The 20,039-nt window shown below is 44.1% G+C and overlaps 1 protein-coding gene across 1 annotated transcript in view; it reads right to left on the bottom strand.

Annotated features, from left to right (window-relative positions):
* The window catches only part of LOC147722522 (uncharacterized), a 364,894-nt gene that overhangs the window by 26,064 nt on the left and 318,791 nt on the right, over window positions 1–20,039 (bottom strand). The window contains exon 5 of the mRNA XM_086965046.1: window positions 7,694–7,827. Within this exon, the coding sequence (XP_086821172.1) occupies window positions 7,694–7,827 (134 nt within the window). The remainder of the gene's footprint in view (window positions 1–7,693; window positions 7,828–20,039) is intronic.

The following is a 20,039-nucleotide window of genomic DNA, read 5'->3' as shown; positions in this document are numbered from 1 at the left end:
GAGACTCCCGGTTTTAGAAGAAAAAATTGGCATCATTTTACCTGTTGCTCAATTGTAATTACCTCTGTTTCAATATGTCAATGGGCAAAAGGCCTTCTCCTGATTTTCTTTCAATATCTCCCACTTTACATTTGTAAATTGTTGGCAGGTATATAAAAGGTAGCAGACTCAATGTCCTAGATTCAGGTGCTGCGTGAATCTAGCAGTCTGTGGCTTGTACTGACTACAAAACTTTGGTCTTACGAGTATTGAGCGCACTTACATTGTGAAGCTCCAAAGCAAATAAATGTAATAAATTAAAAAAAAAAGCAAAACAGTACCATTCTGGTCTGCATCGGTAGGCAGAAACAGTTAGGCATGAAGGGAGCAGGGCATTTTGGAGTTGGCGAGGCATGTACAAAGTAGCACACATGGACCTTTGGCACAAGTAAATGCATCTCTAACACATTGTTGCAACAGACTAAGAGGTGTCAGAAATCCCATATGTTGGAAATTGAGGAACCTAATAATGTAAGTATTTACTGAGGAGTTTTTTCTGAGTCTTTGTGATTGACCTGCGAGGTGGCGAGTGCAGGCTGCGGTGAGAGGAGGAGGGCTGCCTGCCGCCCCGAGCAACGACCGCCACACCGCCTACACCCGGGCTTTGGACTACAGCCCCCAGGGTGCATCACTGCCCACACACCTGCTGCGAGTCAGGGGGAGGTGCTGACACCACGCCTAAAAGCCACTCCCCTTTCTCTGCGGCGCGGGACGAAGCCGGGTCTAAGCCTGGGACCAAGGGTGTGCCTGTCCGTGCCTGTCCGTGACTGGGAAAGACTGGACTAGGCCATCCCATATAGACCACGGTATCACTTATGGTATTGTCTTCAGTGGTTGAACTATCTGTAGGGGTACTAAAGAACGGACCCAGGGCTGGGCTGGGGTTAGTTGGTGCACTCAATGTTAAACAACCAAAGGTATATTAATCTTGTGTTTTTTTGCATATTCCTTTGTGGAATCTTATCACACTGCTGTAAGAATGGGCAAATCCAACCCCACAAGCTCACGTCCCCAGACACGGCAAAAAAACTTTCTCAACTGGCTTACCTACTAATCCAACTGCCATTGATAAAATGTTGCAAAAAGCCATTGGAGCAGTGTCAAGTGCAATAGAGAGCACAGAACGACGGCTTTCAATTACTCCATTAATTTCCAATGCCCCGTTGACACAAGGGCTCCCAGTCCTATCCCCCCCCCCCAATTCACCGGGCACTATCTCCGACCTACTTACTGGCGAGCATAGTGTGCACAGCCCCAAATAAACGACCCATTAACACCCACACCTCCCAGTACCAATGCTCCTAAAGTTAATATCAGGAGCTATAAGCACCACACAAGATCTAAGAAAGGCAAGCACGCCAATAAAACATCAGTAGTCGATAACAAAGAACCAGAGGGTTCTCCGGAGGGCACGGTGCCCACAAATCTTGCATTTGCTCCCCCTGTTTGGGCAACCCACCTTTTAATTGATCTGCAAACGCACCTTGAACAACTCATCAAGACTCAGTTTAAAACTCTGATGAGTCGGATCGATAAGGTTGTTACACTGTTGAACACAAGGGGCGTGGGAGGTAGCCACTCTACTGCTCCAAATGGGATTAACGTTGCTGATACTGATACTCACAGTAATCATCATTTCTCACCAGGTCCTGTCATCTCCAACGGCCCATACGTTTAAAGGTCTGCCCCTGTGTTACCTCATGTGACTCCGTGCACCTCCGCACCCAGCTCAACCCAAGCATCCTTTAACAACATAAATGAGGCTATCCCCTCGAACCCACAAATGAACTTCCAAGGTAACAACTTGACCTACCCTGTCCAGTTATTAGCTCCTCCTGGTAGTAAACACAATCCGAACCCCATTGAATATCATCATCCATTACCCCGTCTGGACTTGCCCCCAGCAACATCCCCGTATGTAGTCGTACTAGCAGGGGTTCCATCGTTAACGTCTGCCAAAGCAAATCTTTTGCAGTGCTCAAAAACAAGACCATTCACTGGCTGAATAGGAATAGACCACTTACAGGACCAGCCCAGGGAGAAATATTGTTCGCCCGTAGAGTCAGATGGCTGGGGTTGAAATGCAAGGATATTGACGGGGACTGTGTGGTCATTAATTTTAGGGACCGAGGGGTGGTCAATCATATACTTGACTGGGGTAGTAATAATTCATATGGTACAATCTACCCACTTTCCCTGGGCTATTTCTATCCACCAGATCCAATGACCAGACGCAATGGCTGGCCAAATTCAACCTCTGCACGGAACACAGGATAGAGCAAAAACCAGCCCCTTAGAGAACATATTCAGCCCCTTGAATTATGTAGATTGACCATTATCAATGTCTAAAATATGGAGGGAAACATCTTGCTCTACCGAAGGTACTCCCCCGGAGGTGCGGGGCACAACTGGGGAGATTATCTCCATTGCAAATAACAGACTTATAGGGTGGAAGGCATTGCGTCCACATAGTGTTATTCAACTACCCCTTAGTCCTAATGTTTCTTCTGGCGAAGTTCACACTAGTTCCCCCATGATTAGGCGTCCACCTTCAGTCATCGTTATTCCTCCAGTGGAGGACCACAAGACTATGCTTATTTCTTGGAACTTAGCCGGTATCACCTCTAAACTAGATCACCCGGAGTGGGGGGTGCTTATAGACCAGTACGATCTTTGCCTATTTCAAGAAACTTGGGCCTTGACAGCCCCCCACAGACTGGGTTTTGCTACTTACCATATTCCCATCTGCCAGGGGACCAGGGGGCGACCATATGGGGGAGTTTGTACTTGGATAGGAACCCATGTGGGTTGTTCAGCAAAAGTGATAGACACTCATTCCCAGATATCCTTTGCATCCTCCATTCTTTCATGGATGGCTTAAAGGTAGCAGTAGTCAATGTCTATTCACGCCCCACTTCCTCCTCTCAGGCCTCCCCTATTTTAAATTTGCTCAATATACTCCTTTCCACACTTCCTGCCTCAACTCATAAAATATTAGGTGGGGATTTCAACTGCCACTACGAACCTTTAGATGGTATCCCTAATGTCTCCCAGGAAGAGGATTCTGTATGGTCCATCCCTGAATGCACTATGTATCCAACCAGGGGATGGACTCCTTTAGTCCTCCAGCTAAATAAGCTCACAATCTCCCACTCACTTAGAGCCTGTAATGGAAGATTTCCTTCAGATATACCCGGTAAACTCACTTTTAATAGACCAGGCTGAGGCTCCACGATAGATTACATAATGGTTAACATTGAATTATGGACTCATATCAAGGACTTTAACGTAAATACTAGACTCGATAGTGATCATAATCTTTTGTCACTAGAACTAAAGCTGCCATTGGGTCATAGCCAATTGTCTCCCTCTGAGGAGTCCCCTTTCCATCTGAACTTAATTGCTACTGCTGGCGGTAGATGAATCAGATGGGGTAAGCATGTCCAATTAGTTGACAGGGTCGCCGCACTTTACCAACATGCGGTCCCTTTTTTAAGAATGCGTTAAGCCTCCCAGTGGAAAAACTTGACCTATCACACCAACTTGCTTTTCAGAATATCCATCAAGACCTCTCTAATTAACTAGCAACTTTTTTTTACACCACCGCCAATCCTAAGGCTCGTCCTATGCGTTTCAACCTATGGTTCAATAATTCCTGTAGATTGGCGAAATGTGCCCTTATAAAGGAGGTCAAAAGTGGATCTAATGTAAGCATTAGAACAGCAAGATTTCATTATAAGAACACAATTGCTCAGGCCAAGCAAGATTGGGAGGTAGACAGATGGGCGACCATTAAAATAGCACTCGACGGCCGTGATTATAGGGCCTTTTGGAATTTAGTTAAAACTGGCATGGTTGAGGGATGTGCTGCTATTGTGCCCAATTTAAGTGAAGAGGTTTGGAACACGCATTTCAAAAAACTGTACTCCCTTACCAATAGGCCACTACTCACCGACCTTTCTTCCACACTCGAGGGGACACTTGTCTCTACCGCCTCCGGTAGTTCTAATTTGATAGCCCTGCCCTGTACCATTGAAGAAGTAGTCGCGGTCTTGAAGAGTCTACCTTCAGGGAAAGCCCCGGGTTTGGATAGACTCCCGGGAGATTTGTTCCGTAGTGAACAGAGGGTATGGGCTCCCTACATTTGGGTGCTGTTCAATGCCATCCTCCAGGGTATGGAGTACCGCACATGTGGCTAGGGGCAGAAATCATACCCATATATAAAAAGGGTTCCCCTCTTGACCCGGCGAACTATCGTCTGATTAGTTTGTTAGACGTCCTACAGAAACTGTTCGCCCGCTTCTGACTATCGAGGCTGCAGTCTTAGAAGGACGAGTATCGGATTCTGAATCCCCTACAGGCTGGTTTCAGTTCTAAGGTCTCTACCATCGACCAACTATTTAGGCTTCAACTAATTCATTGGAAATCTGTGGTTATGGAGGGGGGTAGTTTGCACTTGATATTCGTAGACTTAAGATCTGCATTTGATTTGGTCCAAAGAGATAAGCTTTGGACCATATTGAAAGATATGGGTATTTCTTCCTACCTCTGCCACTTGTTCCTACGTTTGCACCATGGCACTTTTCACTGTTTCTTAATGGCTTGATCGCTGACCTGCTGGGCAAGAAAGATTTAGACTCTCCTCGATTGGCAGATCGCAAGTTACCAGCTCTCATGTTCGCTGATGATAAGCTCCTCTTGTCTAAATCATCTATGGGTATCCAGCGAACATTGCAAGCGTTCTGTCAATTTTGTAAAAATAGAAATTTGGAGATTAATCTCTCCAAAACTAAATATATGTTTTTTAGAGCAAGTACAGTAAATTGCCCTCACCCCCTTATGGATGGTAAGGCCCTCGAGAGAACCTTTACATTTGGCTAGCTAGGGGTGACCCTGAACGACCGGATGGATTGGGAGACCCACGTGGCCAAAGCCAATTTGAAGTTGGAACAGGCATCCGGGGGTATACTTAAGGTTTATAACGATTGTTCCCAGAAAATCCTAGGACCCCTGGTAGAAATTTATAAGACCCAAGCCAGGGGAGGAGTGCTCTAAGGTGTTGAACTCTGTAGGCATGTTAGTGCCAATCCTATGGCTTCGACTGAGAATGAATTTCTCAGACGTTTTTTAAGAGTTCCCCAGAGCACCCCTATCCTCCCATTTCGACTTGATTTGGGCATGGTCTCTATCTTGGATATAATAGCCAACCGCCCTATTCTCTTTTGGAGACGTCTTTGGAGCACGCCCGAGCTCTCCAGTTACAGAGAGGAATTGAAGGACCTGTTATCTATCCTGGGGTGGGGAAGATTCCTTGACTGATGCAAGTCAGACATCTTTGCTATGCAATAGGGAGGGCAGATATCTGGCTTCTACCAGAACAGACTTGTCCCCTTATTTCTAAAAAAATCTCTTGCATCTGCCCTTAAGGATTATCGCTTGGCTACCTTATTACGGAATAGCACACTAGGCGTACTGAGTTCTAGATTCGTGGAGGTTAATTTCGATTTCCATTTTGAGCAGTTCCTGGACTATATACAGCCCCTTATGGCAAAGAAATTATATCTGCAATTCAGATATGGAACACTTTCAGTAAGGGCTTACACTAACAAGTGGATAGGTGCCCCTAGCCCTGCTCAGAGTGGTCCAGGGTGCGCTGCTAGTGTAGAGTCCGACTTGCATGTCCTTTTATTCTGCCCTTTACATAAAAAGGCCAGAGCTAAATGGATTGTTCAATTATGTAAAAATTTGGGTCTTAGGAATTATCTGGAGGTGTAGGGAATCCTAAAATATGAACCATCGTTTTTGATGGTATTCGTCACCTCCAGGTTCCTTTTCTCTATGTTGTGTACTAGAAGCGCAAAGATTAAATCAATGGAATTAGGGTGATGCGTGGTTGCAATCTCTCCTTCACACACCTGAAATGTGGAATGACTATCGGTCCTAATCTGAAGGTCAGAGTCTTAGCCTAGTACCATTGTATCTACCTGATTATTTAAATGTATTGTCTTTCTGTTTTTTAAAAATTGTTTTTATAGTATTCTATTTGATTGTTTTAAGCATTATAGACTCAATTGTGATATCATATTTATGTAATGCTGTCTTATAACTTTGTAGGACATGGAACACCTTGAATGTCGCTTTTTATCTAATCTGTTGTATTGCTTTTATGGCCGTAGGCTGATAATAAAGCTTGTTTGACTGACTGACTGAGTATTTACTGCAGACCAATGATTACCTTCTTTCGGACCCTCTCCTACCTTTCTTTCCTTCCCTTTATCTATCCTGTCAGACATTTCATCTGTAAAATTGGAGTTTCTGCTTTTTACTCTCACACATTAACACAACACATTGTTCATCATGTAAGAAATCTGGGAATTTTGCTAGATAGTTTCCTTTCCTTTCTCTTCTAAGGTAGCCAATTGTTGCACTGCCCATCTTAAAGTCTTAAAAATAATCCTGCCTTTCTTAAATGTTCATTTCCATGTTCCGGTGAATTCAGTCAAGACTTGACTATGGAAATTCAAAGTATCTGTCTTCTCTTGTTAAACTTATCTAGTGCTTCTAGTTGGTCTAGAACACAGCTGCTGGCATAATGTTGGGCTGCTCGATGAGTGAGAATATTTAGCTGGAATTGAAGTCACTACACTGGTTACCCACAAACAACTGAGTCATTTTTAAATGTATTATGCTATTGCAGACGGCTATCCACCAGCAAACTCCCCATTTTAGACACCACATTTTTCTGGCAAACTCCCAATCGAACTCTGCAGCAATCCACTGATATTCCCATATTACCCCATATTGACGTGCTATTATAAATTAATGGTCCATTAATGGAGACTAACATGCCAAATAGAATTACCGCATGTGTCCATGGAAGTCATTTAGGGGTCGCTAGGGGTCACAGCTGCAACCCCTGGCTTGCCCTTTGCTACCCCCGGCACTGCCTTTGCAACCCCTGACCTCATAGGTGGCAAAGTCAGTGCCAGGAACAGGGGCAGCTCGTCCTTATGGATGTTGGTTGAGGCACCACGTTCCAGGTTTTCGGTCAGTTTTTTTCAATACACCAATAGTGAATAAAATCATATTATTCACTATTAGTGTAGTATAAAATATAGTAAAGATAAATGGAAAATGACACTATCCGGCAGCTGAGGTAAGTAAAAACTGTTTATAAATGTATGTTCTGTTCATGCTTGTGGGTGACAGTGTGCAAATGTAAGACAGAGTGTGTGTATGAGTGAATGTGAATGTATGTGTAAGCATGTGTGTGTGAGTGAAAGTAAAGGTCAAATGGCGTGCGACGTCACTTCCGCTACCCCTGTGTTGTTGAACTGACGTCCATGCACGTGTCTCCTCAAGTTTTCCTCAATACTAGGCCAGGTAGGGGGCATCAATTCCATATGCTTTTGACAGGTGGAATCAAGGCCAGGTTTTTTACCACATCTGATATTTCTGGGTGTGTTTCAACGTCGACATTTATAATCCCGTTTTGGCCAGAAACGAGTATTTAAGAGCAGAACAGAATTAACGTTTCCTTGGTGATCAGGCCCATAAATCGGAAATGCCAAACTACTGAGGTAGGATTACGAGTGTAACACAGATAATACGATTGTAATATAATGAATGACGTTTTTATTCAGACTCGTCTTACCAGTGTGGACTCGCATGTGCTGAATCAACGAGGCCTTGAGTCTGGTCTTATAATCACAGTGCTGGCAATGAAAGGGCTTCACTCCCGCGTGCACTCCCATGTGCCTTTGCAGAGCCAATTTCGAGGAGCACTTCCTGCAAGACAGGAAGCAAACCGTGTCACAGAGGCTACGAAACAAAGGGCCTTTCACATAAACACCCTTGAGAGGAACACAGAGGGAAACGAGCGTGCTCCATAATAGCATCATTATGCGCAGCACTGGCAGTTACCACGGGATTTAGAACTGATTCTTTAAATCCAGTCTGAATGGATAAAGATTAATGTGTGAAAGTGGGGGATAAGTACCCCTCCTAAAACTACTGTGGTCATGCAGTCTGCAGTTTTTCACTTAGGTTATTAGTTGAAATATTTATGGACCTGGCATCAAATGAGATGCAGTAACAGCTTCTATAAAGGAGACTACAACAGAATTAACACTTCCAGCTGCTATATTTAATATAAGTTTGTTCATACACCTCTTTCTTATACAGGCGCCAGGCCAGGGGTTTTGCATAAAAACAGACGTCGCATCATGTGATGCTAATTTAAAAATAAATCTCAACATATTTCACTTCCTTCGAGTTACAGAACTTTAATTATGATAATACAGGTATTGTCCTAATAAAGCACATTTTACAGCTCATTCTCAATAAAATGTCTTAATTTCTATTTAGCTTTAAGATTTAGAAACTCAGCATTTCAAGAGTTTTTCCTTTATTTATGCGTGGCAAAAGTTCTGTTTTGCTATGTTAGGGAGTCTGCATACACAAATTGTACACAATTTGAACGAAGTAATAAAAAAAAAAGTGAAAACGTGCTTTTATTCATGAATTATTGGCAACATCGCATAATTTAAATGTTTTTGTGCAATCATGTTAAGAGAGGTGCGACCAAACTAGAAACCGTTAAATAACCTTGCAACATACCGTGCACCATTTTTAGGTTTCGCGGCCAGCGTCGCAGTGCGCAGCTCTGCTCACGCAGCGTGAGACCTTATGTAGGGGGTTTTGAAAGCTGACCACACGCTCGTGCGTGTGGTTTCGCTTTTGCTGGCAGCCATTGGGTTTCGCATGTTTTGTTTTTTTTTTAAATGGCATGCAATTGGGCATAGGCGGGCGCATGTCCGGCCTTTGCTCCGCCCATTCCGGTCCATGTCTAGCACGCGCAGCAGCGTGCGTTCGCCTCGCTGCCGCACTCCCTAGCCCCCGCTCCTCTGTGATGCGTGCGCACCACTGGTTTCCTTTCACTTTCGCGCGGCCGTGTCACTTTCACGGCCGCGCAGCCATTGCTTGTTTTTATATAACGAATGGTTCGTTACCCTGATCCTAGAAAATCCTCTAATGCATTAAAAATAATACCGCACTTGCAGCGTGCTTATACCATGCACGTCTTTTTCTTCTGGGAATCTGGTCACCCTATGCGCACCTTTTTTTTAGCTGTGATAGCCTTTTAGCCACACCTTCCCAGCCCCCTCCAGAGTACTACAGTTCGGGAAGGAGGGAGGGGGCTCCCCTCGCAGCAGTCTGATGGGGCTATCCTTAAGAATGCTTGCTCCACAGAAGTTTGGGTATATAATGGAGATGATAGTGCAACAGACTCATTTCCCTTTGAAGCAGGTTGCAGTGGCATTGTGCACTTGGGCGTGTATGCTTAGGTGCACCAGGACCACCCCACCACAGCTCGTACCATCCCTGCACCTCACAAGCCCCGCCCACAACATGTACCATCATTGCACACCACAAGCCCCACCCACCACTGCCAGTACCATCCTAGCACACCACAAGCCCCGCCCACAACAGCCCGCCCCGTACCATCCCTTCACACCACGATCCCAGGTCCACCATCGTTCATTACAAACTCTTGGCTGTGCACCCATTCAGGAACTGAGTAGCCCTTCTTCCACAAGCAGTCGTGCCTATAGACACCTTTCAGGCTGCATGCCTGTTTTATGTCTCGCTTTGCAGAGGGATTTTTTAATTCCCTCTGCTGTCACTTCATTGTGGGGCCGCCACATCAGACATTTATGGAGATGTGTCCTAGCCTCGGGGGCAGGCTGCCTGGTGATGGAGTGCCTTTCTCCCCAGGAATCTACCTTCCATGCTTGGAGGCATCAACAAGCAAAGATGCACCATCCAGGTGCCTGTGTGCACCCCTCCCCCGCCAGCCACCCCGCTAGCTTCTTGTTTGATGGTGCGATGCTTGGAATATTTCTTCTAAACCTGTCCTCTTTGTATTTTTGGGAACTGGTGTACTTTATAGCCAGGCAATTCGTTTAATGAACATTGATTTTCTAGGCACTGGTTTGAGACAATATATATTCCTATGCAAAGTTCAGAGCTAAACCCATCTCTCCGCCCCTGGAAATAGTTTATTCCTGCTTTCTGTTTGAGTGTTGGGAAGGGTTATTGGGGTGTATGAGCTAAGCAGCTAGCGGAGAGTCCTTGTCACTCCCCTCACCAGCCACCAACAGATTTTGAAAGGCTGAACACATAGCAGCGTGAGATTTTGCTTGATGAGATGCAGTGAAAGTGAATTGGGAAATATTAAAGCCTGATGTTCCTGGTCTTTACCCATCGCTCGTTCTAGCCAAAAGCTATTGCTTATTAATCTAGTGCTTTCTGGGAGTTGTAGTCTTGGTTCACGTTGATTAGTTGAACAATCCTGAGAAGGGTAACATGTGAATAGAAAGTTAGGGCTGGGAAATATCTGGTTTCTCAGTAGCTTACATGATCTGGTCCAGCTGTAGGGGAAAGGTTTTCTACACCACTGCTGCTAAGTGTGGTATCAAGTAGTACATTCACACTGCTTAGCGACCAAGTCCGTCTCTTTATTACCTTACAGCGCTACTCTGTTTTTTAATTCCTTTTTTTGCTTAAATTAATTTTTTTTAGTTTTTGGTTACACAAAAACCTCATTAACATTGTAACAAAATGGTACACAATGCTTCATTTTTTGTAGGAGGTAGGACCCTAGCAAAGAAGTTCAAAGGACCAGGGCAGTGGCTTTGTACATTTTTATTTCACCTCTCTTATGGGCATAGTGGTAGAAGTGGGGAGTGTGAAGATAGCACTGCAATTGGCATTGTAGTGAGCTTCCCTTGTAGTGCATGTGCAGTCTGCTTTCTCGTACAGTTGGACTGAATTATTGGAAACGTTCATGACAGTCTTAATTGTATAAATAATGCTGGCCCCTTAGTTGGGTTTAGATTTTTTTTGCACATTTACTTTCTTGTAAAGAAGTGCAAAGAAAATGCTCAATGAGAGGAGTTAAACAACACTAGAATAAAAAATAAATGTAGAGATTAGGTCACCCTTTAAAACATTGCCGCTCTTTCAGCTTTCATGTTGTGAGGGAAGACAATATGAGCACTTTTTAGCCATGGTGTTTTATGGTATTAGCAAGCAACTGATGTGAGCACTAAAACGCTTTGCATCAATGCAGAACTTCTTTCACAAGTTAGAACAAGTCTTGTCTCGTCAAAGCTGTTGCTGCCTTGCTTCAAAATGTATTCCACCTACTGCAGCTGTTACCCATGCTTACTTAATCTCTGTTAGAGCTGCCAGATCAGTAGTTCAGAAAGCCAGCCCTATTTAAGATGGAATCTCAAATGCAGATTTTTTTCCGAGCTCAGGAGCACCATGTGAAGCCTGCTACTCCTCGCCATTAAAAGTGTTCCATGGCCTCCACCCACATTGGGGCACACCAGTAGGTGGGGGAGGGGGGGTAGAAGCACTAACACAGACACCAAAATAGTGTGATAAAGGCCGCTTCTTTGGAATCAGGTGCACCCTGAACAAACACCCACCTGGCCTGTGCCGAACAAAACTAGTGCTCACGAAATAAAAACTGCCTGACAGCCCCCCTAGCCCCACTCCTAAAGGTATCCCCAACATTGCAACTGAAATACAAACATCCGCTCACAACCTACCCCCCTACCCACCGACTGCAATGACCTCAGTGACCTCAACCCCCCCTACCAATACAGCCCCAGGCCTCCTGCAAAATACCCCCCTTTTATTCTAGGAAAGCGCCACCAAGTACCAGCACCTGTCCCAGCGACACCACAACTCCTGACACCCTACCGTCCAAATGCACCATCATCCAACAACGCCCCTAGCAACCAAAAACTCACAGGAAAAGCCCCCCCACCCCGCAGAGAAAACAGGGAGCGTGGGCGGGACAACATCTTTAATACTGTCCACCCGGCTGCTGTGTCACTGCACAACAAACGGTGAGCAGTGACACAAAATGTCTGGTTATATACTGGACAAGCCCAAAACAGCCCAAAGAAAGCCCAACCAGCCCACCCAGCCCAAACCAGCCCAAACTACGGCAAGCCCGCAGTGCTCTCCTGACCCCCCCCTCCCCCCCTGCTGCCCCAAACTTCCCTGGGGGGGCAAGCCTCCCGCTGGTCGGCTCCCTCCCCAAATCCCCATTGTGCGCAAAATGATTGATACAGAGAAACAAAATTAATGGCAAGCAAACCACCATGATATGGTGGCTGATCCAGCATTGCTTTCTTACGTAGGTACTCCTGCTGTTACAGTGAAAATAGTTTAATTTGAAATATTCCACCGGAGCAGTAAGGAACTAAAAATATGAAGGACAGACTGGCGGAAAGCTACCATATCCTAAATAATTTCCATACTCTGTTATATATTACCTAAATGAGAGCTGTATGTGTATTGTCTCAGTGACCCCCTTCTTGTCTTGCCAATAAAAATCCTGAGTCCCAAAGCTTTGCATGTTTGTAGTTTCTTCTTATGGCTGGCAGTTGAGTCTGGGCTTTTTCTTTTGAGTGGTATTGGATACTTTGGGAGTGTTGGTTTCTAGGGTGTTGCATTATTATTAGCAATGCCAATGGCTCAAACTTTAATAATGCGAGGTCTATTGCATTGCAACTGCTTGTTTTTAATTAAGAATAAAATCGCATAGAATTCCAATACAGTAAGCATTCTTGGAGTTTGCGGGCATTCGGGGACAATATATTCTTATTGAAACTGTGATAACATTAATGGGAAAATAATATTCATGTGCATATTTTAAACCACCCAAATCGACTTCCCATCATATTTTTTTCCTCTTGGATAAAAACATTAAAATACATGAAAAGTAAGTTACCTACGTAGTAAAATGGGCTCCATTCATTTGCTAATTCATCAACTACTAAGAGCAAATGTAAAACTACAAAAGAGAAGATCAAAACCTGGTTTATCAGCTGCAGAAAGTAGAGAAATGTTCCACGATTCCTTCTACAAAACTACTACATAAAAGCCAGGGATTCTGTTTGTATGCTTCCAGTGTTATTTATACTGCGTTACAAAATACCATCAGGTGCACATTTAACACAATCATAAACGAGAAACAGTGATTACAAAGATGGAATACAATAAATGCCACCAGCTCAGAGCTGAACTGGAAAACTGTGGAAGAGGTTCCACAAATGAGGAGGTCATATATAGTTAGGCACAACAAAATGCCAGTAATCTGAAGCGGATTACAAAAAGGGGTTAAGGTTTGGAGCTCAGAATAGCTGGCATCAGGAAAGGCTTAACGTTCAAAGGAACACCTTTGTCAATTGTGAGTGAGCTCTGGATCCGAAACCTAAAGGGCAGTATTAACGTATGTCACAGGAAAGTGGCCCAGCTTGCACCATGTAGATTTCCTCTGAAATTTGCTCCTAGTTTTGAGCCAATTTCAGATTTTTAAGAATTCCCAAATAATTCTAGGAGCAATCCCGGAAAACTACAACAGTTATTGAGGCGTTTTTGTGAAAGTTATTATGTGAAATTTCTACAAGGTTGGAAATTCTGCATACAGAATTGTGACACAATATGCACTAGCTCATTAAACCTTTTCTTCATTCAACAACGAGGAAGCATTTTCCTTCTGCGGGAAATACCTTCCATAATACACCATCTGAAATGTGAATGTTCATTATCTCTTCCCAACTTAGAAATGCATGCTTACCTACGGCGGAAAGTAGTTGCAAGTGTTTCCAGGATAGGGAACTACATGTACGAGGTATTTCAATACCCACGAACAGTTTTTACATGCATTTGAAGGTTTGTGTGAAATAAGTGGACAGACTCTTGATGGAGATTTAGAAGTGGTTCTTTATTGTCACCTCAGCCACAGCCTTCCAGTAACTGTCGCTCTACAACTGCACTTCAAACATCAACATTCTATAGGAGCTTGGAATGTACTATTCCATAAAATGTGATATAATGTGGTATAATTTTAATAGGAGAATGACACTTCCAAAGATATCCACAAAAAATATTAATATATACCAGTAACATGCGGTGCTAAAGAGGTAGGGAAAACCACCCCATTCCCTGGAAAGCATTCACGGACCACACAAATTCATACACAATGATCCTGTGCACACGCTCAAAGTGTACAGCCAGATTACAGTAAAATAAATCAACAGCCGTCTTCTTTGTTTCTGTAGTTTTATTGCTTTCTTTCTTCAGTGGATGGTGTCATTTTATAGCCCATTGCATCTTTAACAGCCTTAGCCAACACGTGTTTCTTTGCTTTTTGAGGTAAGTAATCCCGCAACTTCTTCAGGGCTAATGTAACTCCATCTAGAGTCCTCTGCTTCCGTGGCGATTCTGACCCAAAAGTCATCCAAGTATTATCCCCCAAATTTAGGGATTACTGTTATACATCCGGGTTGTCGTCTTGATATACACCTCCGAGTACGGAGAAAGCTTTATCCTTGTGCCCGATCAAACACTTTTACTTGTTCCATGCAATCCCACAGTCCCTACAGGAGCATTTATGCAATCCTTTTCATCCACATTAAAATGCATTTCATTTGCAGCTTTTCTGTGGTCAAAATGTTATTTTCGTTTGGTTTGCAAATCTCATTTCAGGCACACACTAGTCATCCGGAGTAGAAACATTGGTATAACATTTTATCCAGCTCATCCGACCTGGGACTAACTTAGAGTTAGGATTCATTTTCTTAAACAACTCACAGAGTGTTTTCCCAGTTGTTTGATGTGGTGTTAGACTGTAGGCTTAAAGTCTTCTCATCAATTCTGCTTTTCAATCATGTCCAGCTGCCCTCGAAATCTGAATGCTTTCTTCAAGGTTCTAATGACTCTCTCAACCATACCATTGAACTCAGGATGATATAACGCCCCTTTCTTGTACCTAGTCCCATAAGTAATGGAAAAAATCTTCAAACGTAGAGCAAAACTGAACACAATTGTCAGTCAAGATAGAAGAAAAATAACCCTCTCTACCGAATACTTCTTGAAGAAGGTATATGGAACTTTTTTAAGAAACATCTCAAACCTATTTGACCACTGGCTGCCTGTTGAATAAACCTGGTTATGGTGAAGTTGAGTTTCCACCCAATCGCGCACTGTTCACTTGGCGTCCTGGCGCTTTCTGTAGTTTTATCGCATTATTTTGTGATAACAAACATATATTCACAGTACTATTTTACATCATGTTTATCAACATTTACTTGGCACTTCTGTTATTATGCATTTAATCGACATTTCTTGAATGAGCCCAATGCATTTCGGCACTCATGTGTGCCTTCATCAGGGGCAGAATCTACAAAAGGAAAATAAGAAAGCATAGTGTAAGTATTTTGTGTTTGTGGGGGGTTGTCTAGATGTGTATCCTTAATCTGTGCATACCTGGTTGTTGATGTTATGTATTGTTTATATCCTGTCCTCCAATTTGACCACTCCTCTTCTGTACAAAACACAAATACAAGCCCATTTGTAACTAATCCGCATATTCGTATAAGATTAATTGTGGTTTGCCACAAAGTACCCTACATACCTTCTATGATAGTGTCACTGGTTTCTGAAAAAGTAATGAACAATAAAACGTCTTAACTCCTTTATCTTATCCACTACATTGATGAGTTTACATCATGCTGTAGCAACATACCTTATTCAAATGTGCCTCGGGTTTCTGAAATAAACAAATCAGACCTATCCCTTAGTTACAACTCGAGAACAGGTAAAAAAATGGAAGACGGGTCGCGGTAGCTCGCCGTGTTTACCTTGTCTTGCTCCGGGCGCTCTAAATCTTCAAAACCGAAATGCAACAACGTCAGTCACCCTCGACGCCACTCCTAAATCATACAATCCAACTCTAAATAGTGCGCTGTCGACGTACCTTTGTCAATTCCATCTGCCGTTGTAAACAATTCCCGCAAACCGCTAGGTCGAGTGTCTCCGCTGGTAACTGACTTATAAATGACTCCGCTACACTCCGGGGCAACTCCGCGGAGTTAAAAACTAACGACGGACTGGCCCGTAAGTCCTCATACTTCTCAGTGTCCGTGAGCGCCATCTTAAAAAGGTGCACGATCCTGTTAATGTAGTGTAAAGGAACGCGTTGTGACCGTGTACTAATACTGCGAATAAACTCCTGATCCATTCCCTGTTGATATTTCAGTTGCTCGCCTCAGAATGGATGGGTATTTTTGATTATTACTCCCATAGCTCAGTCTTGTTGCCAAACTCCGGACAAATTACGCGGAGCTGAATATTCAAGATGTTGGAATTTTTAAAAAATTGGGTGATTCTATTTGTATGGGTACCAACCTACTCGGTTTTGCTTACAGTCCCATGGGATAATTATACTTAGAGTGTTTCTGTGTTGTTGTCAGTTATTAGATCACGTATTATGCAAAGTGGTGTGTTGGACAAGAACCATGTTTGAGTTTAGTGTGTTAAATCGCGTTTTCTGAGAATATGTGATGTTTGGACTCATAATTCAAAATAAATTTTTGGGTCACATATAATTTACATCCTTACGAGTATTACATGTTACACAACTGTTGAAGAGCATCACCCTCCTGACAATCGTAAACCCCTGGGGATTCGTTTGGCTCTGTGGTATTGAATGAGGGTCGATGCGTGCATCCTTTGGTTAACTTGTCTGCGTGTGATATATTCCAGTTGTTTCAATTGCTGACCCAAAAATGTATTTTGAATTATGAGTCCACACATCACATATTCTCAGAAAACGCGATTTAACACACTAAACTCAAACATGGTTCTTGTCCAACACACCACTTTGCATAATACGTGATCTAATAACTGACAGCAACACAGAAACACAGAGGCGATAATCGCTACCTTCTTATGTGATAAGAGACTACTGCATTATGAGTGTCACGCTATAATTCTATGTACTGATCTATCATCAGAATGTATGATCACTATTGCACATTATCGAACGGTATCAAACGTATGTTGTAACAACTTTAACAGGACATGCACAGTAATTTATTTTTTATTTTTAGTGTTATTCCCTGATGAAGGGCTTAATATAAGGCCTGAAATGCATTGGATACATCATATAACAATGTTGAATGTTGTACATACAATATGAAATGATTGAAGATGAAAACTAAACATAACGAGTAAAAAGGAAAACAAATATGAATAAACAATACTGAAGTATATGAACTGGAATTTTGTTGGAACCCTCATTTTGTACTGGGGGAACAAAAGGTGTGCCCATAGGGATGGATCTAGTGATTCGCTAGAAACACGAATTTTCAGTGAAAATAGTGACAGCTGAGACCAAACCAAATAGCATTCGGACAAATCTGAACAAACCCATGGCCGTGATGAATGAGATATGTTCTTGACATTCTTCATGAAAGTGTAACTTGAAAGTAAGCTGAAGCCAAATCGAGTTTGGTAAAAAAATTTGGCTTCATATAACCCTGAGAGAACTTCCATTGTGTAGTGTTAGAACCGGCTGTCTCTAGTTGGCAGAGGTATGCACTTCTGACAAATAGGGACACACCTTTTCTAGTCAGGGCAAGGGGATCACACCCTTTGATAACCCCTGCTCACCCCCTTGGTAGCTTGGCAGTGCAGACAGGCTTATCTCAGAGGCTGTGTGTTAAGCATTTATGGCCACATACAGTAATAAAGTGAATACACTACAAATGGGCACGACACAGTAGTATTATAAAAATAAGGATTTTTATATAAGGCTTAGCACAAGACCAAATAACGACAAAAATATACCACAATCTTAATAAATACTCTTGGAAGGGAAAATAATAGTTCAAGCGTAGTTTCTTCTTAGCACAAAGTCTTTAGTATCAAAAGCAACTCTTCTTCTTGGAAACACAGTTCTTAGCAATAATATAACCCACACGGGAGTCACACGACGTCGAGGCAAAGTTATTCCAAAGGTTCGGCGTCGACCGCGAGGAGCGCTACGTCGAGCCCGGAGTTGCACAGACCCCCACAACACAGTACCTTGGAAAAGCGAAGCACACGATGATCAGCGGCGTCGAGATGTCCGGCGTCGCGTCTTCGGCGTCGATCCGGCCTCGGAGTCGGGGCGACCTGCAGCGGCGTCGACAGATGTCAGGCAGGAGCAGCGCTCACGAGGTGAAGCAGGATACAGCGTCGTCGTCGATGTCGATGATGGCGTTGCAAGAGTGAGCAGCGCTCACGGCGTCGAGAGGGCACGAAGTCGATGCGATCAGCAGCGGTGCAGACACGGGGTCACTTGGAGCTGGAGCCGAACTCGCTACTCACTGGCGTTGCTGCTGGCGTCGATCGGGCCCGGCGGCCGGCGTCGAGGAAGCGGGACACTGGAGCCGTTACTCACGATGTCGAGCTGGATTCGGCGACGTCCGTCGGCGTCGAGATTGCTGGTTTCTTTCAGAGGTGCTGGATTCTCAAGTTCCAACAACAAGCACTTTTAGCAGATGAAGTCCTTTAGCCCTGTGACTTCAACAGGAGACTGGCACTCCTTCAGTCCTTGGAGATTTTCTTAGCAAAGTTTGAGAGTACACACACAGTTCCTCTCTCCTGGTTCCTTGGCAAAAATAAAGAAGCACTGCAGGATTCCCCCCAGCAAACAGCACACTGGCAGAAGGGGTAGGCAAGTCCTTGGATCAGCAGGCTTCTTGTCCTTGGTTTCAGGGTTCCTTGTCAGAAGTGATCTAAATTCTTGGTTCAGGGGTCCTTCTCTTATACCCCTTTTTGGCTTTGATCCCTTTGTCCATGCAGGGGAGTTTCCCAACATCCTGGGTCTGTTGTGGGTGGAGCCAGGCAGAGGCACCTGGCCTATTCACTAAGCAGGGCTGGGTCCTCAGACGCCCAGCAGGAGGTGGAGCCAGCATTGTCACTGGCAGGAGCAGAGCTATCGGCCTCCTGGTAGGAGGTGGGGCCAGGATCGTCCATGGCAGGCACAGAGCCATCAGTCGCTTGGCAGGAGGTGGAGCCAGCATTGTATCAGGCAGGGCAGGCTATCAGCAACTACTCTCCCCCTATTCTCAACGCAAATGTCCCACTCATCCCACACTGACTCATTCAGACCTCTGGAGCCACCCAGCTCCTGTCACACACACACCAAACCAGCAGAAACCAGAAATGGTTAGACAAGAAAATAGACACTTTCTAAAAGTGCTATTTTCAAACCCAGAGTCCAAAAACCATCCACACAAACGGATGCGTTATTAAACCCCGAGTTCAGGGATACCAAACTCGACATTGCACCATGCTCCCCGAGTCAGCTAGGATCATAGCATTAATAATCCTGGCGGCCCATTCTAACTAATGGAGAGCAGGTTACCTCGCAATAGTGAAAAACGAATATGGCTGTAATTCACTATTAGGACATGCCAACTTGGTCAGGCTTGTCCTACCTTATACTTACAATGCACCCTGCCCGTGGGCCTACCATAGGGGTGACTAACCTGAAGTTAAGGGAAGGTTTAGGGACTGGCAAGTAGGTGTACTTGCGTAGTCAGCGTGACAGTACCAGACTGCACGTAGGTCTAGCAATGGCAGACCTTCAGACATACTTTTACGAGGCCGCTCTTGTGGGTGGCACAACATGTGCTGCAAGCCCACGAGCAGCATTTGTATTTACAAGCCCTGGCACTCCTGGTGCACTAGACTAGGGACTGATAGTAAGCCAAATAAGCCAAACATGGAATTCAATCAATACAGTAATTTAACATAGGGAGCACTTGCACAGCGGCACTGATCAGCAGTGGCACAGTGCCCAAAGCATTATCCAGCAAAACATCGTAAAACAGTGGAGGCAAACAGAAAAAATGTAGGAGGGACTCAAGCCAATGATGCCAGGTCTAACACGTAGGGTAAAGGGAACATGTCAACAATAACTTCCTTATATAGTGGCCTAAAATCAATTCAGAGTCTGATGTCTACCGAGGCTTTTTTCTCCACCACCCTAGGAGTCAAATATTCCCCAGCTCCTTCACAACTGAGCTTCTCTAACTACCTTTTTCATATCATCATAATGCCCTACAGGAAAACTAGGCATC

Source organism: Lissotriton vulgaris, chromosome 4_1, assembly GCF_964263255.1.
Source record: "Lissotriton vulgaris chromosome 4_1, aLisVul1.2, whole genome shotgun sequence".
NCBI classification, from domain to species: domain Eukaryota; kingdom Metazoa; phylum Chordata; class Amphibia; order Caudata; family Salamandridae; genus Lissotriton; species Lissotriton vulgaris.
This window is presented reverse-complemented; position numbering and strand designations above follow the sequence as displayed.